The 26,667-nt window shown below is 57.0% G+C and overlaps 1 protein-coding gene across 3 annotated transcripts; it reads left to right on the plus strand.

Annotated features, from left to right (window-relative positions):
• Nucleotides 1-52: 52 nt before the first annotated feature.
• On the plus strand, nt 53-25,003 carry Sh2b2 (SH2B adaptor protein 2). Of its 3 annotated transcripts, none has more exons than XM_074075681.1 (9): nt 53-799; nt 12,588-13,345; nt 17,865-17,966; nt 19,525-19,616; nt 21,031-21,122; nt 21,225-21,398; nt 22,331-22,539; nt 23,778-23,949; nt 24,448-25,003. In XM_074075681.1, exons 2-9 carry the CDS (start codon nt 12,617-12,619, stop codon nt 24,774-24,776), a joined length of 1,899 nt encoding a protein of 632 aa, XP_073931782.1. In that variant the 5' UTR covers nt 53-799; nt 12,588-12,616; the 3' UTR covers nt 24,777-25,003. The 3 variants fall into 3 exon arrangements, with proteins under 3 accessions (XP_073931782.1, XP_073931784.1, XP_073931783.1); XM_074075683.1 differs by having other exon boundaries at nt 21,228-21,398; XM_074075682.1 differs by lacking the exon at nt 53-799 and adding an exon at nt 2,377-2,605.
• Nucleotides 25,004-26,667: the final 1,664 nt, after the last annotated feature.

The raw sequence follows: 26,667 nt of genomic DNA on the forward strand, positions 1-26,667 counted from the left end.
TGGTGTGGTACTCGGGAATCTCTTCCCCACTTCCTGTTCCCAAGAGCTCCATGAGCAGGTCCAAGCCCACAGTGTGTAAACTTTCTCAGGCAGTCAGGCAGCCCCATCAGAAAGGGAAATTCATTCCGTTATTCAAAAGTTACCCATCAGGCTGTGGCTGAGGATTGTGACATGCCTTGGTGGAGCCATTAGTTCCTGGGGAAATCTCTGCTCCCTTCATATGTGCCTGGAGTGGTGTCTGGAGAATGTCCTTTTCCCTTGGGCCCCTGATTGACAGGTGCACTGGAGCCACGCCCACCAGGCACCTGGCCCCAGCCTTGCACAGGGACTCCCTGGGTACCCCAGGGAATTCTGGGCCACTGAGGAGCACCTCCAGGCCTTGCAGTCCTCCAAGCCAAAGTCCCCTGCATCTAAGTGTTGGGGTTAATCCTGAACACTCTAGGAGTCAAAGACCCCATTGGGGTCCCACCACCAGCACCCATCAGAACTTTCTCCAAGGCCCCAGAGCCTCCTGCCCTCAAAGACCCAGGATGGACCTGGCTGCCCTAACCCTCACTCCTGACCCCTAGTGACAGCTGCCCTTGGCCAGTCATACTCTGTCCCCCACCCCACCCCCACTTCCACATCTCCCATTAGTTCCTCCTTGTAGGTCAGAGTCACTAGGCAGCCAGCCCCTCCTCACTTCCTCCTCCTGGATCAGAGCTATTGTCCTGCCCTGGCTTCTGACATCCTAGGACCCTAAGACCCTCTCTGGCCACGGACAGCCCACCACTGAGCTGGGGGCACAACTCAGAACCAGGTTAGTCCACTGCAGCCCATGTGGTAGGGTCCACAGCCCAGGGAAGAGCCTCCCTCTCTCCCTCTCTGCTGTCAGTCAATCCCCACCCCCACCCCACCTTTGCCAGCCTCATTCATAGGTGTCCTGGTTCCCAGCCAGGCCATCCCAGCCTGTTCACAGCTCTGGTCGATGGCTGGACCAGCGCCTAACCATTCATTAAGTATTCGCTAGCCAGGTCTTGCAATGGACAGTGTATGGTAGGGAAAGGGCTGGGGACCAGGCCTAGCTGGTCTCACTGCCCCCACAGGTGAAGGGTCCAGCCAACCTCCACCTTCAGTCCAGGCTCCTTCCCAGCCCCTCCAGCCCCCTGCCCCCATCTGCAAGACAGCATTACAGCCCCTGCCTGTCCTGCTTCCTGGGATGTTAGAGCTGTAAAAGGGCTTCCAGAGAGGCTAAAGGGCTCTACAAAAGTCAGAGGCCACTGTGGGTGGGGGAGGGCAACAAATAGAGACCACCTCCCTGCCAGGAGAGCCACCATGGCAGATCACAGAACTGCTGCCTAGAAACCAGAGGACAGAAGAGCTGACCCAGTGCCCCTGAGGGCTGAAGGGCTTGTGGGGGAGGGGGGAGAAGAAGGAAGAAGGAGCCCAGAGATCATCCCACCCAGGGAGCTAGCCTTAGGTCTCATCTCTGCATATCTACTTCGACACTTCTGGGGAGGCTGGAGTCCCTCCACCTCTTCTGGACAGCCTGCTGGAGGCCCTATAGCGCCAGGGGTCAGACCATAAGTGCCAGGGGAGTCCAGCAGGAGTCTGGTTTCTTAGATCGTCTCCTTTCTGCCCTGACCTCGACCCAGTTCTGGAGCCCGGCAGAGATGAGGAAACCAGGGGGTGTGTCTTCCCCCCCCCCCTCCTGAGCCTCGTGTGATCTCTGACACCTCTCCGGGTGGCGCCAGTCTCCCGGTGAGGGTGAAGTTGGGAGGTGGGGATCGAACTCAGGAGGTCTTCTCCGCCAAGAGGGGCCCACACCGGGAGGGCTGGAAAGAGGGGCGTGGTGCTCTCCCTCGGGACATATGAGAACCAGACACAGACTTCCTCCGTTGCGACATCTGGACCTCCTCGAGGCTTCCATTGTCCCCGCGGCGGAGGGTCCAGCCACAGCATCGGGCCCTTGCCTGGCTCGCGTCATTGAGAGGCGCTCTGCGGACGTCCACTCCCTATATACCCCTGTCCCCGCGCTCCAGGGACCACTAGACTAGGATCCCAGAGGCGCCACCGCGCGTGGGATCTGGGGCTGGGACCGGCTCCGCGACACAGGGACCTGGCTCTGGCCAGGTTCATAACCTCTCTAGCCCCAAGAACGCTCAGTCTCTTCCCCGCCACTGCCGGAAAGAAGCGAGACCCGGCCACCAGCGCAGCTAGCGCTCTGCCGCGGACAGGGGAGGAGGGCGGGGCCGGCGCGGCGAAAGGCCAGTAGGGGGCGGGGCTCTGGGCGGGGGCGGGGCCCGGAGGCGCGCGCCGCACAGGCGTGGGGCGCGAGGGGAGCGGGCGGGGCGCGCGCGCCGCGCGGGGCTGGGCTCGGAGCGCGCGGGACTCGGCATCCCAGAGAGCCGCGCAGGGGCCGCGCCGGAACCGCCAGGAGCGCACGAGCCTTCGAGGCTGTGAACCAAGGAAGGAGGAGCAGCCGCAGCCACCGCCACCGGTTCCTGACCGGAGGGAACCCAGCCCGCCGCGGGCCATGAGCCGCCGGGCCCCGGGAACCCGGCCGCGGTCCGGGCAGCGCTTTGCCAGCGCCCCGGCCCGCGCGGCCGCAGCTGCGCGCCTGTAGGTACGGCCTGATTGTCTCCTGCTCCCCGTCCCCTGGTCCCTCACCCCTGGTCCCTGGCCCTCCCTTAGGGCGTGCGTGTGTGTGTGCGCACCGCAGCCCCGGGGAGCGCGGCCGCACGCGCCCTGGTCCGAGCGTGTCGTCTTTGTGTGCGCCGGTGGGAGGGAGGGGATGCGCCCCCGCTGCGATCGCCTCCCCGACCCCCATCCGGGGCGAGGCGGGGAGTGGCGGGAGGGGCCCAGCCGCCTACAGAGCAGCTGCGCCCCCGCCCCCCTCCTAGGACCCTGACTGGGGCGGTCGAGCGAGAGCAACTGGCCCCCTGGACGGGGGGCGGGGGTTCTCTGGCTGGGGGGAAGGGATTCTCAGGTCTCCTTCTCGGGCCGGGAGAGGGGGTGGGTCCACTTGGAATGAAGGTGAAGGCCACGGGCGGGGGTTGGAGGGACCCCCATCCAGGCCGCAGTCTCCCTGCCGGCACGCCCTCCATGCGGCCCAGACTCGCTTGCCCAGGGCCACCATTCCCAACCCGCCCACTGAGGAGCTTCTCGGCAGCCCCGTTAGAGGGGAGAATAGCGAGGGTGCCCGAAAGCCCGGCGCCTTTAAGAAGGGGCGGGTTCGTGCCCTCCATTCAGGCCCTCCGGCCTGGGCCATTGATGAACCTGCGGGCAGCGCGGGCCAGAACCTCGCCAGCTCAGTAGGCCGAGGCCAGGCAGAGGCAGGGACGGCTCCCGCACCCCCAGTAGCCCCCGAAGTGGGGTCTTCAGGGAGAGAAGTCTGAGTGACTGGGGTCTCTCTGGAGCCACAAGGGTAGCCTCAGGGGTGTCCGTGAACATAAATAACTCAGCATCTACGTTCACCCGAAGTGGTGCAGGGGAGAGCCTCAGGGTGGGTTGTCAGACTCAGACTGAACCCTTCCCCTGCCCCTTGAGCCAATGTTACCTCCTTGTCAAATAGAAATGGTGCTTCCTGCCTCCAGCTGGATTGACAGCCAGAGTTGCCTCCTTCTAACACAGGGCACTGAGTTTGGGGTGAGTGACCACCTCTAGGTGGGGTGGGGGACATGGTTTCCCAGGAGCTGATGGGGGTGATCAGAAACCCCTACACGACCCCTCATGGTCTTCCTGCCCTAGCCAAGAAGCCACTAGTTGCGGGAGTGACCTAGGACTTTAGTACAGGTCCTGAAGCAATCCTGTTAAGCTGGTGTGGGTCAGTGTTTACCGGATCTTGGAGGGAGAGTTCCCACCAGCTGCATCTTTCCACTCTTTTTTTTCCTTTTGGTGGGACAGGGTTTTTTCCTTTTGGTGGGACAGGGTTTTTTCCTTTTGGTGGGACGGTTTTGAGCTCAGGGCTTTGCACTTGCAAAGCAGGAGCTCTACCGCTTGAGCCACACCTCTAGTCCATTTTGCTCTGGTTATTTTGGAGATGGGGGTCTCATGAACTTGCTGGGGCTAGCCTCAAACTTAATCCTCCCAATCTCACCCTCCCAAGTAGCTAGGATTACAGGTGTGAGCCACCAGGGCCCAGCTTCTTTGTTTTATTATCATTATTATTATTATTATTTTACTTTTGGTTCTTTGAGACAGGGTCTGGCTATGTTGCCCAAACTGCCCTTGAGCTCAAGATCCTCCTGCCTCCACCTCCTAAGTGCTGGGATTACAAGTGTATACCACCACACCTGGCCCTTATATTATTCTCTCTGGAGGTCTCTTCCCCCAGCCTCTGGGAACCCTAAGAATGAAGAACAGGCGCTGTGGATGCTATGCAATTCAGTGGCTATAGGTGATGGAGGGTTAAAACACATGTTTTTCTTAACTTTATTGAGAGGAAGCTGTCAAAACTTTTCAAACCCTTCTTCCTTACTTAGTTCTCCAGGGATCACTCCCAACACACAATTAGGATTCAGCATTGCCTGCGAGTATTAAAATGAGCCTGGACTAGCAGAGTGACTCATGTGGTAGAGTACCTGCCTAGCACATGTGAGACCCTGAGTTCAAATCCCAGTACCACCAAAATAAATAAATAAATAAATTTAAAGGTGGAACCTGGGCCTCCAAGGGCCCAGCCTTTGTACCCAGCTGATTCATGCCAGGTCACTGTGGTTTATGTACTTGTCACAGCAACCTTGTGGGTTACACTGCTATCACTCCCATCTCACAGAGCATGAAGCAGACTTAGGGGTGGTGAAATGACTTGCCCTGCGCCCACAAGCCAGGCTTCCAGGCCACTTCCCTCTGACAGGAGACTTCTTGCACAGTCTAGGCAGCCTGGTTTGTAGGGAATAGGAGACTGCCGGCCTCCTAGCTGAGGGCCCCATGGAGTCTGATCCAGTCTTGGAGCCGCGTCCCTTCCTGATCCTTGCTCTCCATGTGAGACCATGGGCAGCCAGAGCTCTGGCACCTATGGAGGTCTCTTCCCACCCCATTCCTCCCCCAACATACACCTGGTTGGATCTGTTTTTATAGCTGTTGTCTGTCCCTGGAGATGGCAGGTGTGACCTCAGCATGAGGTCGCAGCCCACACCTGCTGGGGCAGAGCGAGGCTGGCCTCACTGTGTGGGAGTGCACCGTCACTTGGCTCCTGTGAGTGACTTCAGGGTTTGGGCTCTGTGCTTCAGATACTTACGATCCTCTGAGGATAGGGCTTAGCTGAGAGCAACTATAAACAGCAATTCTGGGCAGCCACGCACCGGTGGCAGTTCGCGCCTGTAATTCTAGCTATTCAGGAAACAGATCAGGAGGATCATAGTTCAAAGCCAGCCCCATTCAAATAGTCCTGGAGCCCCTATCTCAAAAAAAAAAAAAAACCATCACAAAAAAGGGCTGGTGGAGTGGCTCAAGGTGTAGGTCCTGAGTTCAAATCCCAGCACCGCAAAACAGCCCTCCGGGGCCCACAGTCTGGTGGAGGAGACAGTTCACAAGTTGTGTGCCATTGTGAAGGGGCAGGACCTAGGTGGGACAGGATAAGGGGTGCTCCTGAGACCCAGCCTGCCAGCTGCTGGGGCAGTGGGATTAGGTGGGGTGATAGGCAGGACCCTCAACTGTCTGTCATCTGCTATGCCCACAGTTCTGGTATCCTCAGAACTGAGGGGGCCACAGGAGGTGTCAGGAGTCACTACATGTGTACCTCAAAAAAAAGCCAGAAGGCAAGTTGGTAGGCCAAATGAGAGCATTCTGTAAATTTAGGGAGCTAGGTCAGGGCCCAAGTGAGGTACATGACCCTAGGAGAGAAGTTGAGGCCACCAGGTACAAGCCACAGCTGGAGAGGGAGTGCCTCATTCTGCAACCCCAGGAGGGTAGGGTGAAGTGGGAGAGAGCAGGGCTGGTGCAGCTGGAGCCAGCCGAGCCTGCTCTCCACTCAGAGCCTGTTGAGGAACTGTCCAGCACTGATTGTTCCTGAAGGAGGATGGCCTATCTCTTGAGACCCCCAACTTAGCTTGTGGTCGTGGACCCCCCACTCATGCTTATCTGACCCCTACTTCTTGCAGTTTCCAGATGTGGGTTCCCCTGCTCCCCAGCCTCTCAGATTGCACCCTCCTTCCCCAAAGGAGAGACTGGGTCCCCCTACCCTGCTCCTGGCGATAAGGGCTCTTCAGGAACAGGTCCTTGTGTGAGAAGTGTGTGCTACAGGAAGGGACAGACCTAAAACTGCCTCCCACTCTCACCCATTTTGCGACCCTGGTGCCTGACCAACAGTGGACACCTGGTACAAATCCAGAAAATGAATTTAGTTGCCTCCCTCACCAGATCCCCCTTTCTTCATTTTTGCAATGGACAGATCCTCTTTCTTGCAAGAAAGATGTAAGGGGGAGAAAGATTTGAAACAGGGGCATGGCCCAGTTCAGTGTGGGTCCTTCAGACTGACCTTGGCCACAGTGGGGAGCCTGGATTTGTGGAGTCAGGGATGGGGGGTGGGGGATAGTAGGAAACAGGGAGGCCAGGGGAGGAGGCCTGTGCAGCTGTCTGTACAAAGCAGTTGGAGGAAACATAGGGAAAGAATGAATGCAAGGTATTCAGGAAGGAGAATGACTGCTAAACTGCTACTTTATCCTCCAGACTGACAGGCTGTGAGACAGCTGTGCGGCTCCATCTTAACATATGGGAAAACTGAGGCCTCAGGAGGCAAAGGGGTCCCACCCACAGCTGGGAAGCTGGGGTTCAAACCGAGACCATCTGGCTCCGAATTTCAGCTTTTAGTCACTCCAGTCTCCCAATATATTAAGTGACCAGAGTGGACACGGAGATGCCGAGGCATTGGGGCCCCTTGAGATTGAGGGTCTACAGGCTCGGAAACAGCAGGGCTTGTCAAATCAAAGCCAAGTGCTCAGCAGAAGGGCTCCCGCCCTCCCACAGTGGCAGAGGCTGAGTTGTGTGACAAGCATGAGGATGTCGTGGGCTGTTCCGACAGCTGCCTCTCAAACACACTCCTCCAAGTGGGCCTTGGGCTAGGAAGCAGCCTACAAGCTAACAGGGAAGTTTGGTCCTACTTCAGCTATGACAACTGATGCCAGGAAAAACCAAGACCACACAGTTCCCCTTCCCAGCCTCCTCACTCACCCATACAGGCCAGGGTCCCAAGGACTCTTAATCCACCAGTCCTTGTAACCTGAGTGACCTCCCCCCACACACACACACCCAGCACCTATTTTGCAAGCACAGTCCCTGCTGGTTGAAAGGCATTAAGACCAGAAGTCATAGCCAGGCATGGGTGGCTCACATGTGTAATCCCAGCTATTCAGGAGGCAGAGATAGGAGGATGGTTGTTCAAAGCCAGCCCGGGCAAATAATTCCCATGCAAGACCCTATCAAAAAAAAAGGCTCAAGGTGTAGTCCCTCAGTTCAAGCCCCAGTACCAGAAAAAAACAAAAACAGAAGTCATGGTCAAGGCCTAAAATCCCCAGTACTTGAGACGCAGAGGCAGGAGAGTGGAAAGTTCGAGGCCAGCGTGGGCTACATAGTAAGACGTCTGAAAGGAGGAAAAGAAAAAAAAAAAAAAAAGGACCAGAAGTCACGCCCACTTCTGCCAGGGTCAGGGGATATGTACAAATATTCCGGGTGGGAAGGGATGGGGAATTCTGGCCCCATCCTCCCCCTGGCAGGAGGCCCTGGTTCAGAGCCTGCCCTGTGGGGACATGGTGTCTGGAAAGTTGAGGGGTGGGGTGACCTTGAGAATCAAAGCCTACGAACTCAACGTTGCAGGTGGGAGTCACTCCAGGGTGGAGGAATGGTTGTCTGCGTCCTGCCAGGCAGCGCGGGCACCCTGGGTACCCGCGGCTTGTTTGCCCTGCGGGTCTGCGGACCAATCATCAATCGTCTCCCGGTACTGAGGCGGGGTTCCCCAGAAACCCAAGCCCCCTGGCTGTGGGCGGGGCCCCGCTCCCCCGGCCTCCCGGCCTCCCGGCCTCCCGGCCTCCCGGCCTCCCGGCCTCCAGTCCTGGCCGCTGCCCCCTGCGGGTGGATCGATTGGTCGTCCGCCCATTAGCGGGGGCGGGCGAGGCTGCTCGTCCATGTTTTAAGGAATGACCGGGCCTTGGGGTCCGGAACTGCGCGCCGGCGGGGGCTGAAGATCGGCTTTTTTTTTTTTTTTTTCCCTCCCTTTTCCAATTGTCAGCGCTATTTTTACCTCCGGAAAGCTGGCCGCCCCCTCCCCCTGCCGAGCCTGCGCTGCGGGTGGTGTCTGGCGGGGCTCGGCGGGGGTCGCGGTCCCTGTGCCTGGAGGTGGGTTAGGAGGGCCATGGCTTGGAAGGCCGTAAGCAGAAAGTGGGTCAGTCTTCCCCGACCCCGCCCCTCTGAAGCCCTAACCCATCAAAAAAAAAAAAAAAATTACACCACCCCCATCCCTCCCAAAGGAAGAGAACCCTTAGGCGGTGGGTTGGGGAGCTGAATGGCCTCCCCCGCCCCACAGAACCACAGGGAAGACTGCCTTTGTCTGAACCCCAATACTCAGGAGGCCTGTGAAAGTAAGGGCCACCCCCACTCCACTCCTGTCTGCCTGTCCCTAGATCCAGTGTCTTCAATGTCCAAGGGCTATGGCCTTTGCATCAATATCAGGAGCCCCTGTAGGCCACGGCTGTAGCACTGTTTTATCAATGGGGAAACGGAGGCCCTGGGAGACAGGGTCTTGGCCAAGCTCAAGCCCAGATCTCCCAGTGCTGATTCAGCCACCTCTTCTAGCACCGTGGGGCCATAGGAGCAGGGATACAGGAACATGGGCGGTCAAGGAAGGACAGCCAGCGCAGGGGAAGGCTTCCTGGAGGAAGAGTAGGTTGAATGGTTGGAGGAGGGGCACAGTCCAGGAAAAGAATGACAGGAAGAGATGGAGGGAGAAGAGAGACTTCCAGGCTCACCCAGAGAATGGGAACAGGGTGACACTGTCCGGCCTACTTCCAGTAACTCTTGATTCTGTCCCCTCTGACCCATCATCAGTACCGCTCACACAATGGTTGATTGGCTTGATTGATGATCAATTTGGCTGGTCCCCAAATGGGCAGGAGACACCTCCTGGTCAGAGGTTAGGGGACCCAAGCCCTGCCCATGACTGCCCATGGATTAGCACTTTTCAGAGCCCCTATTTAGAGACGGGGGTGGTCACAACTTGAGATCAACCCAGGCAAAAACCATGAGACCCTTTCCAAAAAATAACTCAATGCAGAAAGGGTTGGGGGCTGGGCTCAAGTAGTAGAGCAACTGTCTTTAACAGCCACAAAGCCCTGAGTTCAAATTCCAGTACCTCAAAAGAAAAAAGAGTCCACCTCCTGTCCTGTCCTTCCAAGGAGGGGTGGTCCAATCTTCTCATTTTCCAAGTGAGGCAAGGGACATTCAGAGATTTGGGGGCATGTGAGCCCAGGTTAGCCAAGGTCTCTGCACTTGTACAGTTCCTGCCCTAAGGGCAACTGAGTACAGCACACCCTTGCTTTGGCCGTGGCAACACCATCCGTGCTGTGGTTTGCAGGCTCCCCTGTATATCCCCATGTCTGAGTATCACTCCCCATCTGTAACTAGGGCTCCCTGCTGGCTCTGGTGCTTGGTAACTTTTTTTCTTTGTTCTTTCACTTTTTTGGGGGGGGACAGTATTGGGGATTAAACTCAGGACCAGAGTTCTGCCAACTAAACTACACACCCCAGATCTTTAGCTTTTAGTTTAATTTTCAGATAGGGTCTCGTGCTTTGGCCCTGGCCAGGCTCAGACTATGATCCTCCTACCTCTGTCTTTCAGGTAGCTGGGATTAAAGGTGTATACCACCACACTTGGTTTGGTAACTTTCACCTCTGGCTGTTCAACTGCTGCTACTTCTGTGTAGTCTGGACACTGAAGTCAGCTGTGCCTGCCATCAGGCCCATAGGCTCCTGCTCAGCCAGCAAGGTGGGGGAGGTAGGCCAGGGCAGTTCTGACCGTCCAGGATTTCCCGGTCAGTCCCTCCTAGTACATGACCTAGGGCATGACCACACTGGCCACAGCCTTGACAGAGGCCTTAGAGTACCAACTCCATCAAGGGCTAGCAAGGAGACTGCCTTGGGCCCTGTTCCCCAGTTGTTTGTTTGCTTGCAGTACCGGGGCTTGAACACAGGGCCTACACCTTGAGCTACTCCACCAGCCCTTTTTTTATGTTAGGTATTTTTGAGATAGGGTCTCGTGAACTATTTGCCCAGCTCAGCTGATCTCTGCCTCCTGAGTGGCTAGGATTATAGGCATGAGCCACCAGTGCCCGACTCTGTCCCCAGTTTTGTCCCTTTTCCCTGCTATGGCTTTTCCAGTCAGTAGGAAGAGCAGGGAGGAATAAGGAACCCCACTCTGGGACCAACTTCCTGCCCCACATGGGACCTCATTATTTCACACGGAGACATCTATACCTACTGCCCCAGGCTGCGGTGTCCCTGCCTGACACCCAGTAGTACAGGAAAGAGCTGCCACTGTGGAGAGCATGGCCTGCTGAGTAAGTAGAAGGGCTTGGAGCCCTGGAACAGGGCCTCATGGGGTTAGCTGCAGCTCCACCCCTACCCCAGGAAATGCTACCCCACCCCCCCAGGTCAAGACAAGACCAGCCTAGGCTCTCCACCTTCCTTGGAGTCCACGGGGAGGCCTTGTTGCATTTCTGCTTTCCCTCCCCCCAGGGGGTACAGCAAGTGTCAGGAGCCTGGGATATAACTCTCCAACCTGCCTGCTGCTCCCTCTCCACCACCCAAGAGTTCCTACTCCACTTGGGGAGGCAGACCTCAAAACAGACTTGGGACATCCTGCACTATCAAGGGCCACACAAGAGGGGACTGTGAGCTTAAAGAAGTTTATGTCTGCCTGGGCACAAGAGAGAGGGGGGAGGTCAGGGAAGGCTGCCTGAAGGAAGTGTCTCCTGGATTAACTATGGAAGAGTGAATAGGAGTTAGCCAGGAAAGGAAAGGAGGTGGGACAAGGCAGGAAAAACATCAGGCCTGGGCAAAGCTTGTGGGAGCCCCAGTCCTCACTCCCCCCAACTTAATGAACTCTGAACACCACCCCCTAACTCCCAGTGTTCTGATAGGTCCCGTTGCAGTCATTGTTCAGGATGTAGTTCCAACTCAGGTCCCAACTCCTGGAGAAGACTTTCCTGACCCTCTTCTGCCCCGCCCTAGTACTGAGCACTGGTCCTTCCTCCTCAGGTGGCCTTGTCTCCTCCTTAGGTCCGCCCTGTGGTTACTGACAACAAATCTCTGGCCAAGCCTGCCCCAAGGAGTGAAGGAATTCCCACGCCCTATGGCCTAGAGGCCTCGCTGATCGTCTCAGGAAGTGGGACAGCTGTTTTTATCTGGCGTTTAATTACAGGGCCTGGAGCCCAAAGAGTATCTGAGATGGTGTTCCCAAGAGCTGAGAGGGAGGGGCAGGAGTCACGTCAGGCAGAAGGATGGGCCCTTCTTGGACCAGGCATGGTGGCTCATTGCTATAATCACAGCTACTCAGGAGGCTGAGGCTGAGGGAGGAGGATCATGGTTTAAGGCCAGATGGGGCAAAAGCTTGAGTTTCTATCTGAAAAACAAAAACAAAAGGACAGGAATGTATTTCAAGTGATACAGTACCTAACTAGAAGCAGAAAACCCTAAATTCAATCCCCAGGACTGCCAAAAAATATACATACATATATGTGCCCTTCTGTCTGGGCTGGCCTCAGACAGAGGGGCCCCAGGACAGAGCCACATCTTCCTGCTTGTTCCTGTGTGAAATCACCAAAGGAAAATAGGCGGGGGAGGGGTGTACACACAGCTGGCTGGGTCTGCACCCCTACGGTTGCTGGCCACCTTGGGGACAAGGAGGCAAGTCCCCAAGGTGGTGAAGGATGGAGTTGCCTGGCAACTCCAGGAAGAAACTAGAATGAGGAGACAGTTGGGAATTCATGGATTCAGGCTTCCTCAGGACGGTGATGTGTGGAGACACACACCATAATCCCAGACTGGGGAGGCTGAGGCAGGAGGATTGAGAGTTCGAGGCCAGCCTGGGCTACATAGTAAAATCCTGCCTCAAAAAAAAAAAAAAATTCTAATCCATCAATGGATTAAACCGTGAATTAATTAGGTCAGAGTCCTCATGATCTAATCATCTCTGGCAGCCATCACAGACATCCCCAGAAATGTGCTTTACAGATCTCTTAGCCCCTCTCAAGTCAAATTGACAAGATGATGCCCTTGGGCCCAGGAATCTGTCTAGATTCCTGCCTTGTGGAACCAGGGCAAGGTATGCAGAGGGCACAAAACCAAGCATGGTGGAGGAAAGGCAGCTGGCCAGGTGCGTGGAGAACACCTGTGCTTGCTGGAGCCCTGAGTACCTTGCCTGCAGCAGACGGGTCAGGGAAGGGTGTCAGGCATCGCCATATTTGAACAAAAGGAGGTGAGTGAGGCAAAGAGAATTCCAAGCCCTAAGATGCCAGAGATACGCCCAGGCAAGTGAACACTGAGGTCACTGGAGGCTCATGGCGGGGCACATTGGTCTGAGGTTCCAATAATGTCACCTGCTCTTCTCTCCGCAGCCGCAGGGGGCTGCGATGGGACGGAAGCCATGAATGGTGCCACCCCTGGCCCCGCCGCCGCCCCCGCCACGGTCCCGGACTGGCGGCAGTTCTGCGAGCTGCACGCGCAGGTGGCCGCCGTGGACTTTGCACACAAGTTCTGCCGCTTCCTGCGGGACAACCCGGCCTATGACACACCTGACGCCGGGGCCTCCTTTTCCCGCCACTTCGCCACCAACTTCCTGGACGTCTTCAGCGAAGAGGTGCGCCGCGTGCTGGTGGCCGGGCCAGTGTCCCGGGGAACAGGGGACCCCACCGACGCCATGGAGCCTGAGCCCGCAGAGACGCCGGCCCTCAAGGCGGCGACCACCTGTGGTCACTCGCGGAGCTCGGAGGACGCGTCCACGCACCTGGCAGCCAAGACCCGCGTCCGCAAGGGTTTCTCACTGCGCAACATGAGCCTGGGCGTGGTGGACGGCGTGCGTGACATGTGGCACCGGCGCGCGTCGCCTGAGCCCGACGCTGGGGCCACCCCAAGGGCCACCGAACCCTCAGCCGAGCCGCGTGACAAGTGGACACGGCGTCTGCGGCTGTCGCGGACGCTGGCGGCCAAGGTGGAGTTGGTGGACATCCAGCGCGAGGGCGCACTGCGCTTCATGGTGGCGGATGATGCAGCCGCGGGTCCCGGGGGCGCAGCGCAGTGGCAGAAGTGTCGCCTGCTCCTGCGAAGGGCTGTTGCTGGGGAACGCTTCCGCCTGGAGTTCTTCGTGCCGCCCAAGGTGAGTCCCCTCGGGTCACCAGGGGAAGGGTGACCTTCGTGCCACCCAAGGTGAGTCCCCCTCGGGTCACCAGGGGAAGGGTGACCTTCGTGCCGCCCAAGGTGAGTCCCCTCGGGTCACCAGGGGAAGGGTGACCTTCGTGCCGCCCAAGGTGAGTCCCCCTCGGGTCACCAGGGGAAGGGTGACCTTCCTGCCGCCCAAGGTGAGTCCCCCTCGGGTCACCAGGGGAAGGGTGACCTTCGTGCCGCCCAAGGTGAGTCCCCTCGGGTCACCAGGGGAAGGGTGACCTTCGTGCCGCCCAAGGTGAGTCCCCCTCGGGTCACCAGGGGAAGGGTGACCTTCCTGCCGCCCAAGGTGAGTCCCCCTCGGGTCACCAGGGGAAGGGTGACCTTCGTGCCGCCCAAGGTGAGGGGGAGAGGGAACAGGCAGTGGCAGCTCACGCCCCAGTACACGCTTGGGTGCACATCATTGCAGAGCCCGAGGGAGGTGACAGGTGGGCACCTTTGTGGAGCAGACGGCCTGATCTGGCTGACAGGATGGAGTCTTGGTCACAGGAGCCTGAGACGTGGGCCCTGCCCTGCTTGGGGGCAAGTCACCTGGTGGAGCCAGCTGCACCAGTGGGAGAGGGGTGCTGTCTGCCTGGAGGGGCTCTGGGTTCTGCCCTTGATATTGAGGAGTTCCAGAGGCTGACCTCCTGTTCCCCCTCCTCTGGCCACCAGAGTGAGTGTTGCCTAGAGCTGCCTGCCCAGTGCAGGCAGGGAGCGAAGCGGGGCACTCAGCGCTGTCTGGCTTCCTGGGAATCTGCCACCTGAAGCCCCTGCAGGGGAAAGCCAGGCTTCTCTCTGGCTGCCACCAACATCTCAGCTGAGTACGCTGGCCATCAGAGCCCTGAGGGCAGCTTGGGGTCTTCTCCAGGGTGGCAAACCTGCCTTGTTTGAAAAGTGTCATGATCCCAGTGATGTCTGCTTTCAGAGAGCCCATAGCGGGTCCCACCTGGTGGCCATCTGTGTGTACAAACTCCTCCTGATACCCTGGCATGGTGGGCATATGGTCCCCAGGTCACAGAAGAAAACAAACCCGTACTTGGAGGAAGGGTGCGGCCGCTGGTGGGTGGCAGGCTAATTATACCCATGACTGTGGTGGTCTTCAAATGAGAGAAGCGTGGTCGTGGAGGCCCCTGAACACAGTGCTTGTGTTGGCAGCAGTTGGAAACACCCCAGAACCTGCCCCAGGCAGGGTGCTCAGCGCGCCCCTCCCTGCCTCTCCTTGAGGTACAGGGTTGAGGGCTCCCCAAAACTGGGTGCCCATGAGCCACTTGGGACAGAGGGAGGTGACTTCCCAGGGACACACTCTTCTCTGAAGAGCTTTCTCCCCAAGACTTCCCCCAGACTTCCCAAGGGCTTTTTGCCTGCCAAGACCTCCATCCTTAAATCCTTGAGAGAAGCTGGGAACACTAGGCCAGTCCTACTCCTTGGCAGGCAGGAAGACCATAGCCCAGTTAAGGGTGGCTTGCCCGGGGTCACCCAAAGGACAGGGACAGATGCTCAAGGCTTCACTGCCTCCAGGCCTAAGAAGCAGTCACAGCTGCTGGTCTGTAAATAGCCGTGTCTGCTGCCCTGGGGGAGGGGACCCTGCATCTGGTGCATTCTGCATTCGTCCCCTGGGGGCCCTCAAGCTTTACCACTAACAGAAAGCAGGGTTCTGTCCTCCCAATTCTGAAGAAAGCAAGCGGCTTCCTAGCCCTTGATCTAACTTCAGTCCCTCCTTTTATTTTGATGCAAAATAAATCCTAATAAAAGGGTGATAGATCACACCTTGCCCTTTTTCTGTTGCTGTAACAAAATGCCTGTGGCTGGGTATTATATAAAGAAAAGAGATCCATTTAACACAGTTCTGGAGGTTGAAAGTCCAAGACCAGGAAGCTCCATCTGCTTAGCCTATGGTGAAGGTCTTCTTGGCTTGACACAACATGGCAGAGGGAGAGAAAGAGAAATGACCATGTGCAAAAAAAGGCCAAAGTGTATAGAGTGACCTCAGTTTCTAATAACCCACTCTCCAGTCAACTAACCAGGTTCCCTTGTGAACTACATGAATCTCCTTCCAAGGCTGTACCCCCAGTGACCTAGCCACCTGCCATTAATCCCCACCTCTTAAAGGTTCCACCATCTCAGTGTCTCCACATTGGACACCAGCCCTCCAGCATATGAACCCTTAGGGGGCAAACAAGCAACACCCAAACCATACCACATGGCAAGGGCTTGGGTTTGGTCTCCCAAATGTGTCTGGGCCCCAGGAGACTGGCCCCCAGGGTGAAGGAATCCCTGGGGGCACCCCTGTTGAGGTCCCCCACCCTGTTCACCTGCCCACAGTCCAGATCTGTCTCCAGGCTCAGGGACCATTTCCTGCCATCTTTACACTTCCTCTCACACAGCTCTTGATGTTCCAGCCCAAGTAGGATCTCTAGCCAGGTCCCACTTGCCCCTGAAGAGTCTCCTGAGTCCCAGGGCCCCTCTATGCCACACCAGCCTTGGCAACCAAAGAAGCAGTGAGAACCAGGCATGTAATCCCAGGTTCCCCAGAGGCATAGGTAGGAGGAGTGTGGTCCAAGACTGGACCAGGCAAAAGCATCAGGCCCTACCAAAAAAAAAAACAAAAAGCAAAACACAACAAAGTATTGGGGTGTGGCTCAAATGGTAGAGCACCTGCCTAGAAAGTGCAAGGCTTTGACTTCAAACCCCAGTACCACACCCCTCAAAAAAAGAAGCAATGAGGCTATCCCCCACCATTGAGGGCAAGCATCAGGAAAATAGTATTGGCAGGACTGGGGTGAGCTCCTGGAACCTGGAAAGGGGAAAGCTTGGGTTACATAAGTCGTCACAGATAGCATGTTCCAAGGTCTGGAGTTAGAAAGTGGGCACAGTAGCTATGGCAGGAGCAGGTTAGAGACAGCTGCACCAGGACAGATGGCCACAGCAGCCCTGGCCAGCAGGAGTCCAGTTGGAGGTCCTAAGCTAGGTCTTCACAGCAGACTTCTGTCTGCTCTCCCCACTCCATGACTGCACCTCCAGCCCACTAATGGCTGTGATGGCCTGGTCAGCCAACCCCCTCCATTACTGCTCCAAGCCTAGTCCTGTGCCCACTGGACAGTGGCCAGGACTGCCAGGAATTCCCAACCGCCTGCCCACCTAGTATATGGCCCTTCCTTTTCCTCTTAAGAAAGTCCCTGTACCCGAGCCCAATCCCTGCCAGGAATCCCAGTCCCAGGCTGACCCAGGGGCCCTCAGGTCCATAGTCAGGGGCTTTGGGGCAGAGCACAAAGGACCAGGCCCACAGTGGTCCAGGAAGCCTTGCCAGCTCACCTTGGCTCACCCCTGCAGTGACATTGGAACACTAGTTCCTTTTATCCACACCTAGAGAAAGGCCCTACCCACCTCCTGAGCCCTATTCTGAGTCAGCCCAAAACAGGAGGCTGGCTTTTTTTTTGTAGTGCTGAAACTGTATTCAGGGCCTTGCACATGTCGAGCATGGGGCACTGTACCTCTAGAGCCATGCCCCAGGCCTTGGCTTTTTGAGACAGGCTGGCCTGGAACTCATGTTACTCCTGCCTCAGCCTCCCGAGTGTTAGAATTTCAAGTTTGTATAGCACAGCGAGCCAGAGGCCAGCATTTTTTTTTTTAATGCACTAGAGTAGAAGAGGGTAGATACTGTCCAGTGAAATGTTTGTTCCAGTATTTTTACCTAGGTAAGTGTGCCCTGGGCCACATTGGTTAAATACATTTCTTATTTTAGGTCAAGTTTAAAAATGGGGAGGGAAAAAAAAGCTGGATGTGGTAGCACACACCTGTAATCTCAGCACTCAGGAGGCTGAGGCAGGAGAATCATGGTTCAAGGCCCGCCTAGGCAAAGTTAGTTTGAGACCCTACCTGAAAAACAAACTAAAAACAAAAGGACTGGGTGCCTAGCTCAGGTGCTAGAGCACCTGCCTAGCAAGTGTGAGACCCTGAGTTCAATCCCCAGCACTACCAAAAAAAAAAAAAAAATGTGGTAGATGCTGTAGGCAGGGGCAGCTCAGGTGGGGTCCACCCATCAGGGCTCCAAAGTTGGGGACTCAGATGGTAACTGCAGTTCAGTTCATGGCTTTCTGTGCGACTGTGGGAGGCAGTCCCTTGTTGCCTCCCTCAACTTCCTTGTCTGTGCCATGGGATTTGGAATGCCTCTCCCAGGGTGGGAGCTAGGAAGGGCAGAGCAAGCTGCATGCTGGTGGCTTACGCCTGTAATCCTAGCTACTCAGGAGGCAGTGCTCAGGAGGCTCACAGTTCGAAGCCAGCCCAGGCAAATAGTTTGTGAGACCCTATCTCAAAAAAACTCGTCACAAAAAAGGGCTGGTAGAGTGGCTCAAGATGTAGGCCTTGAGTTCAAATGCCAGTACCACAAAAAAAAAAAACAAAAAACAAAAAACAGCAGGTGTCGTGAGGCCCCAGGGCAGCCCCTCTCATTTTCCCTTCCTCTGGACTTGCAGGCCTCCAGGCCCAAGGTGAGCATCCCCCTGTCTGCCATCATCGAGGTCCGAACCACCATGCCCCTGGAGATGCCAGAGAAGGACAACACATTCGTGCTCAAGGTGAGGCCCCACCCTGGGCCCCAGATACTCAGGTTGCATGAGGTCACCTTGCTCTGGGTGGCAGAGCTCGAGGTCATTATGGGGGAATGAGCTCAGGCTACAACAGGGCAGCGACACCATGACAGGACTCTAGCCTGTAGCAAAAAGTATGGGTCTAGGATCTGAAGCCTGGTGCCCCACCAGACACTGCTCACCACCCTTGTTCCATTTTATCCTGGGCCTGGGGGAAGCTCATCAAAGTTTCACTTCCTCCCCTCCCATCCCTGGTAGAGCCAGAGCACACCCACCCCATGGCAGGAACTGGTGGCCAGCTTGTAGCAGTTATGCAAATGCAGCGGAGTGTGGGAACCAGCCTGGTCCCATAGAGGGCACAAAGGCACTGAGGGTGGGCAGGAGGCACCCCGGTGGGTCTGGGGACAGCCCATCCTTTTCCCAGGCCCACATCACAAGGGGTGACCTGCAGGGCTGCTGAGGACACAGCTCCTGGCTGCCAGGCTGTGGTCCCCTTGCCGCCTGGAAGGGGCAGAGTGTCTGGGAGGCTGAGTCCCCCGAGAGGCTGGTTCCACCCATGTGAAGCGGCTAGGAGCCCCCACCCTCTTCCTCAGGCTCTGCTTGGGTTTGTGTTTTCACCCGCATCTGTTTAGTCATGAACTTGCTTATTCACTGAGCCAACATGTGCCAACCCTGTGGCCTGAATCACCCCAGGCTGGGGCCTGAGGGCACAGCCCTGCCCATTTGCTGGGTGGTCCTTGAGCTGCTGGTTATGCTCAGAAGCCCTGAGGGAGAGGGACTCACTGCCAACCCTACCATGGCCTCAGTTTCCCTCTCTGTTCAAGGAGGGCTGAAAGGGGGTCTCTGAGGATCTTTGTACCCAACACTGCATTTTGACAGAGGCACAGGAAAGGAAACAGAACAAGAGGACCGCCCATCCCAGACTTATGTCCAGGTCCCAGCACTGCCAGTGTCTGCTGTGTGACATTGAGCAAGTTGCTTGGCCTCTCTGAAAGTCAATCTTCTCATCTATAGAATAGGGGCAATATGTCATTTCTCTCCCAGAGCTGCCGGGAAGAGCTTACCCACGAGGCACGGGTGGTATCTCCCACTCTCTCCCCCTTTGCGGAGGCTTATCCAGGGAGCATGGCTACGGTGGCAGAATTCCAGACACTAAGGCTTGTGAGGCCCTCAATTCAGCATGCTGGAGCAGCTGACCTCCCCACCTGACTTGAAGCCCATCTGTGGGGTACCAGGGGCTCCCCACCCCTCCCCCAGCTACCATGGCCTCCTCTAAGGCTGTAGCTCCAGAGCCTGAGGACATCTGGTGGGGCTGGACCTCATCACCAGTGTGGGCTGCAGGCTGTCCCCCTAGGCCTTGGCCTGGGTTTGGTGATGGTGACCCTAGTGTCTTCCCTGCTGCTTACCCATAAGTCCTGGTAGGGAGGGTGGGGTAAGCCATATGAGCCATTCTGGCCATTTGTCCTGGGGTCCAGAGCCCCCTGCTAAGGGTGGAGGAGGTTGGAGCACTGACCACGGACTAGACTCCCGGCCACCCCCTCCCCAGGTGGAGAATGGAGCTGAGTACATCCTGGAGACCATCGACTCACTGCAGAAGCACTCATGGGTGGCCGACATCCAGGGCTGTGTGGACCCAGGGTGAGTGTCCAAGTGGCCCTAGGATGGGGACAGATGGAGGTGGGAGGTGCCCTTGGTCATGGACAGGGCAGGAGCCGAGCTCCTATCCAGGCTGTGCTGACCAGGATCACCCCACCCAACCACTGCTCCCACCCCAGAGAGCTCTGTGAGCAGGCTCTGCAGGGCCGGGGTTCTGGAAACAAGATGGATCACACCATGCTCATCCTGACCCCAGGGGAGCTTCAGACTGCTGGCAGCTAGGCTGTGATGAGTGATCCCCAAGCCCCCAGCTCAGGCAATGCTCCTGACAAAGGAGCCCACCTAACCTGAAGCCTAAATACAGTGTGGGCTTGAACCAGGTAAAGGGGAGGGGAAGGGCAAGAGCGGAAAGAACACCTTCAGCAATTGCCCAGTGTGGTGACACACATCTGTAATCCCAGTTACCTGGGAGACGGAGGTAGGAAGATCTTAGTATAATGCCAGCCATGCAGAAGTTCCTGACCCTGTCTGAAAAACAAACTGAAAGGACTGGGGATGTGGCTCAAGTGGAAGAGCACTTGCCTAGCAAGTATGAGGCCCTGAGTTCAATCCCCAAGACCACACACACACAAAAAAAAAAAAACAACAGCTGAGCACATGTATAAGAGCCTGGGGGCTTGCAGGGGACATGAAGACATCCGGGGTAGCTGGTGAGGAGGGGATTTTGATGAGAGCTTAGGAACCTTTTGACGGAGGGGCAGTGGGGAGCCATGGCTGGTAATAAGCAGGTCAGCTGTGTACAGGAAGAGGCTGGCTCCACCATCCAGGAGAGATCCCCAGGCCAGGAGTAGGAGGGGCTGAGCATTTGGCAGCAGCTCTTCTGGCTAATGGGGTGAGCCAGCTCCGGGGTGGGTGGGCTGCTACTTTCTAATTAACAGCTCCATTTAAGGAAGCACAATTAAAGTCCCAGTCCCCATCCCCAAAGAGGTTACAATCCCTCTCGCCACCCCATCGACCATCTGCTCTGCAAACTCTTTCCTGGTCCCTGGGAAGCTGAATCTCACTTTGCAGAATTTTAGAGCTGGGAGGGGCCCAGATGCTCAAGTTGTCACAGATGGGGAGACAAAGTCCTTAGGGAGAGAAGGGGCTACCTGGCCCCAGCTACCTCCACACCTCCCCCTCATTTGAGGATCTCCATAGGATCCCAGGAAGGGGTTGGGCCCTCGGGGTTAGTGGGGAGGAGTCACATAGTCTCAGGGGACACTGCCTACTTGGTGGCCTCTCTAGTCACACAGTGACCACAGAACTAGCTGAGGGAGAGACAGAGGGACTCCAAACGGAGGGTAGAGCCTAATACTAGTTGTAGGACTGTCATCTACTGCCTGGTACTATAAGCAACCCAGGGTTCCAGCCCAGGTCCCATGGCAGGACACATCGTACCTTCTCAACCCCACAGTGACAGCGAGGAAGATGCTGAGCTGTCCTGTGCCCGGGGAGGCTGTCTGGCCAGCCGCGTGGCTTCCTGCAGCTGTGAGCTCCTGACAGACGGTAGGTGGGAGCAGAACTGGCCAGAGTGGTAGGGGACAGGGTGGAGGGATGGACACTGAGCGATCAGATAAAGGGTATGTTTCTCACCTACCACTTCCGCAGCAGCAGACCTGCCCCGGCCTCCAGAGACAACAGCAGCTGTGGGTGCCGTGGTGACAGCCCCACACAGCCGAGCCCGAGACGCTGTCGGAGAGCCCCCAGTCCACGTCCCACTCCAGACCTTCCTGCAGACGCTGGAGTCCCCTGGTGGCAGTGGCAGTGACAGCAATAATGCAGGTGCTGAATGGGCTCTTCCTGTCCATCCTCTCCAGGCCCCCACCCTGGCCACAGGGACTCTTGGGTGCCCTCCAGTGGCTGACTCTGGAGGAACATCTCATCCTACCTGATCCACAGTGTTTGCTCACTTTTGTTACCAGTCTTGGTTCTTTGCCTTTCCCATAGCACCTAGACACATAGCGCCTAGACACATGAAAAGTATCTAAAGTGGAAAGGCTGGAGGAGTGGCTCTAGTGGTAGCGCGCCTGCCTAGCAAGTGCAAAGCCCTGAGTTCAAACCCCAGTCCTAGTGTCCCAACACCCCCCAAAAAATAAAATGCTCATTAGCTGGGTGCTGGTGGCTCACGCCTGGAATCCCAGCTACTCAGGAGGCAGAGATCAGGAGGATCACACCTCAAAACCAGCCCAAGCAAACAGTTTGCAAGACCCTGTCTCAAAAAAAAGTCCATCACAAAAAAAGGACTGATGGAGTGGCTCAAGGTGTAGGTCCTGAGTTCAAACCCCAGTACTGCAAAGGAAAAAAAGCTCACAAGCTAGGCATGGTGTGCACACCAGTAAGCCCAGCACTCAGGAGACTGAGGCAGGAGCATCTTAAGTTCGTGGCTAGCCTCAGGTGCATAGGAAGACCTTGTATCAAAAATGAAAGAAGGAAGGAGAGAGGAAAGAAGAGAGGAAGGAAGGAATGCTCATAGCAGCGGCAAAAATTGTTGGAACCAGGGTGGAGACATGAGTCTTAATTTGTTCCCACATTTGTTGCTGACTTGGAGTGACCCAAGGATAGTCCTTTCCCTCTGTGCCTCAGTTTACCTCATATTAACTAATGAGAGGCCGGCTCTCTGCCTCATTCTAAAATTATTCATTTTACTTAAACCGACATGTTGACTTGTCTCATTTATTTGTCCTCTCTCTCCTTTCACCCCCGCCTGCGCCCAGGGGAGGAAGGAGCCGAGCCAGATCCCGAGGCTGAACCTGAGGTGGAGCTCTCAGACTACCCCTGGTTCCACGGCACACTATCACGGGTCAAGGCTGCTCAGCTGGTGCTGGCAGGTGGGCCCCGGAATCATGGCCTCTTCGTGATCCGCCAAAGTGAGACTCGGCCAGGGGAGTATGTGCTGACCTTCAACTTCCAGGGCAAGGCCAAGGCAAGTGTGCATGGAGAGCCGTGGGGAAGAATGTCCTGAGGTTCAAATGTGGCCCGTCCCTGGCCATGGGGAAGCCACCTGCTGGTGGCCAAGGCCAGGCCTTTTTGAGAAACTAAGTTGGAAAATATTTTGGCCCCTGGGCACTGGGGACCACATGGCACTGGGGCTTCTGAGGACCTCCACTCAGAGCCACCTGGATGTAAGACTGGGGTCAGCTAAGGCCCTCAGAGCCCCACCTCCCATCCCACCCACCCTAAGACACCTCCTCCTTTTCTCTCTTCTCTCATTTCAACAACCCCTCCCAGGCCCCATCTGTGGATGAAGCCTATGTTCAGATAAGGGACGGGGGGAAGCACACACAGGTGGGCCCTAGAGAGCCAGGCTGGAGGGCAGCACAGGGTCTGAGTGGAGGCAGGGCAGGGGAAGAATTGTTGAGATAAAGATGAGGTAGAGATGGCCTGGCATGGATAGAGGTGTGCTTCCAAGGAAAGGCCATAATGACCTAAGGAACAAAGGAAAATCCAACAGACAAGACAAACAGTTTGGGGTGTGACCATGTGGCCAGCATGGGCAGGAATCCCAATGCCTTCCCCCCACCAATCCCATGTTTCCGATGAGGAAACAGACCCATCCTTGCCAGACATGATTCCCGGCAGCCCCCGCTGGAGGAAGGACACCCTGGGACTCCTGCCCCAGACCTGACGCTGAAGGTCAGCCTCTGTCTGCAAGCCCTCACTTCCGGCCAGCCCTCCAGTGGCCCTGGGCTGCTCTTGTCTCATAGTAGCACTGGCCAGGCCACAAGGAGGCAGCACCACCCCCGGGGACACCTCCTTGGAAGGCAGCTGCCGTTCTGACAACCAAGCACTTAACACTGTCCCTGACGGCAGGCCGTTTACTGCATGGCCAGCACTGCTTCCCTGGAAGGCCTGGGTCCAACTCCTACCCAAGCCAGGGGCTTAAACCGTGCCCAGCCCACCAAGAGCCATGAAGGGGAAGAAGCAGGGAGGGCAGGAGACAACCTTGAACTTAACTGCTGCTATCCCAGAGTGGAAGTGACTGCCATAGATCTGATATGTTAGGGGGAGAGAAGAGCAGGGATCTTAATACCCCTGGCGACAACTCTTTCTACCCTCAGATAATATGTGCCTGGAGGGTTTCTCAGAACCCCCAAAAGCACTTGCCAAGCAGGTGACCAGCCAAGGATCCCACTGCTGACCATTCCTGCCTTGTGTCCACAGCATCTGCGCCTGTCCCTCAACGGCCACGGTCAGTGCCACGTACAGCACCTGTGGTTCCAGTCCGTGCTTGACATGCTCCGGCACTTCCACACGCACCCCATCCCACTGGAGTCGGGGGGCTCCGCTGACATCACCCTTCGAAGCTATGTCCGGGCCCAGGGGCCGCCACCTGGTAAGATGCCCCTGCCTGACCCTTGCCATGGCTCAAGAAGAGCGGAAGGGCAGCATGGTTAGCAGGGTGGGCTGACACCAGGTGGCCTCAGGTACACCCCCTCTCCCAGCCTGGCTGCAGAACTGAGCCTGGGGGACCATCAAGAATGGAGATGTTGGCAGCCCCACAGCGTCTGGGTCCCACTGATCCTGGCAAGAAAGAGGAGGAGGGTCCCAGAGGCATCCCAGATGCGTTCCCTAGAGCCCTGCACATCTGGAGCTGAGCTAATGAGGGTCGCACTGGCAGGGTGCATGAGGGTGTCCAGCCCAGGCTGATCGTGGGCTGTGGGTGTGTGGTGCGCTCTGCCACCTGCACCCACCGTGCCATTAGTTATCCCAGGAGGTGGCCTGGACCCTGGCCACGCGAGGTCCCTCCTGGGGCCTTGACACGCGCGACTGGGGAGGGGGATGGCGCGGGTGCCCGAGGCTCGGCGCTGACCCGCACGGCGTCCCTTTGCAGACCCAGGGCCATCACCGAGCACCGCACCCGCGGCCCCCGCCTGCTGGGCCGAGCCGGCCGGCCAGCACTACTTCTCCAGCCTGGCCACGGCCACCTGCCCGCCCGCCTCGCCCTCCGAAGCCGCTGGCGCCTCGTCCTCGTCCGCCTCATCGTCCTCCACGGCGTCCGTGCCCGCGCCCCCGCGCGCAGCCGACGGCCCGCTGGGCGCGCGTAGCCGCAGCAACAGCGCCGAGCGCCTGCTGGAGGCCGCGGCCGGCGCCAACGACGAGTCCGCGGAGGCGGCACCAGGCCGTGCGCGCGCTGTTGAGAACCAGTACTCCTTCTACTAGCGCTGAGGGCACGGCCACGCCCCCCGGCGGCCCGGCCCTCCCACCCGGCTGGCCACGCCCACCAGTCGCGCAGCCCGCCCACTCATGGCGGGCCACGCCCCATCGACGGTAGACTGCGCCCATCAGTGGCGGGCCACGCCTGCCGGCTCCAGCCCCGCGCTGGTGGATAAGCTAAGCTCTTCAGTGAAGACATAAATGTTATTAAAGAGCCTGTTTTAGGGACTGCACCTGGCTGTCCTGTCCTTTCTTCTGCGCTGGCCTTGGCACCGCGGGAAGGAAAGTGGTTCCTTCTGTCCAGGTCTTGTCCCGGGAGTCACACACATGGCCCTACCCAGCCTACAGTGGCCTAGACCCTGGTGGGCTGTCTTACTTTAAACAGCTGAGATAAAGAGCAGAGGGCAAGGAATGAGGAGGGAGATTCAGTGAGAGAAAGGGTGTGGAGGACAAGAATGAGGGGTGGAGAGGCTAAAGAGGAGGGGACATCCAGGATTGCAGTGAAGGTGGGGAGAGTCCAAGACCTATAGGCCTCTGAATGCGAGGGTGAGGAACTGGACCCTGGCAACAATAGTAGGGGTGCCCATGGGCAAGTCAATCAGTGAAGACCCGGCAGGCTGAACAGGGTGCCCAACCCCTTGGGGGATTGGGCAATAGGACAGGCTAGATGTCCCATGCCCAACACAGACTCAAACTTAGAAGTGGCCAGCAGGGCACTCCCACCCAAATCCTGCCCACAAGGGGAGCCACAGCTGGAACTCTGTGTCCCAAGCCTGCTCACCAGAGAGCCCAAGCCCACCTTCCCTACCCCAGTCCAAACTGCACCCTGACCTGGGTGACCCTAAGTCACCCCTCCCTGGTAGGACCTGGGCCAGTGATACATATCACAGTCCCATACAGCTAAACTTCCAGGACTTCAGCTGAGACTTCCTAAGCTCATTCCCAAGGGGTACTAGCATTGTAGGGTGGCTTCCTGGGCTTTGCTCCAGCTACCAGGAAGAGATTGGGCATGCCACCACCATAAAAGGAGGAATATAAGTTCTGTGCAACCTCAGCTGCCCCATCTCCATTTGGTTATGGCTGGAACCCTTCTGCCCCATTCCTTGGTGATTTGAGGTCTATGCCAGGTTCAGTGCAAGCCCAATTTCACCCCAGCAGGAGCAGAGGGGTCTGGAGTGAGGCTTTGTCTGCTGCCTTCTGCCCGAGTCGGCTGGAGCCTCCATACATATTCCTTCCCTCTTGCTGAGCACACAGACTCCACTTCCAAGTCTGAGATGGCTGGGGTTGACTCGGTGTCTCCTGAATCCACACACCTATTTCAGGTACACAAGATTGTGGAAACAGAGGAGAAAGGAATCCATGTCAAACTGAGTTTTTCCAATATGGCAGACAGAGCTTCTCTCCCTTCAGGAGAACTGAAGCATCAGTCCCCTTGTCTGAGAAAACCAAGGCAGCCTGGGACCCAGATAGAGGAGGCTACACTTGTAGAGTTTATCTGAGCGAGACACACATGAGGACTTCCTCTCTCTCTCAGGTTACTGGAAGTGCCTCAAGGAGACCCTGAAGGAGAGAAAGTGCCAGAAGGGAGGAAGTCAACTGGAGACTTTAGCCAGGTTCAGAAAAAAACAGTGTCCCATCTACATAGGGACTACCTCACTTCCTTACTTCCTCTCTTCTCCCTTCTGGGGTCAAGGAGCAGTTGACAAGCTGGAAAGGATGAGGGAAAACAGATGAGGGCAGAATGTACCCTCCTGGGCTCCTGACTCCAGCCTCAGACTGAGAAGGAAGAGAAGGTTTGGCCCTTGTAAGGAGAATGACTACTCCCTTGGTGTCCTGGCCACCATGATATGCTTTGTGTAGGCAAAGCTTGTCTCTGCAGACCTAAGGTCTGGCAGAG

Source organism: Castor canadensis, chromosome 6 (genome assembly GCF_047511655.1).
Source record: "Castor canadensis chromosome 6, mCasCan1.hap1v2, whole genome shotgun sequence".
Classification (NCBI taxonomy): Eukaryota; Metazoa; Chordata; class Mammalia; order Rodentia; family Castoridae; genus Castor; species Castor canadensis.

Coding starts and splice junctions, on each gene's coding strand:
- Sh2b2 (XM_074075681.1), top strand. CDS start 12,617: ATGAATGGTGCCACCCCTGGCCCCGCCGCCGCCCCCGCCACGGTCCCG. Junction 13,346..17,864: donor AGTTCTTCGTGCCGCCCAAG/GTGAGTCCCCTC, acceptor CTGGACTTGCAG/GCCTCCAGGCCCAAGGTGAG. Junction 21,123..21,224: donor CTGTGAGCTCCTGACAGACG/GTAGGTGGGAGC, acceptor CCACTTCCGCAG/CAGCAGACCTGCCCCGGCCT.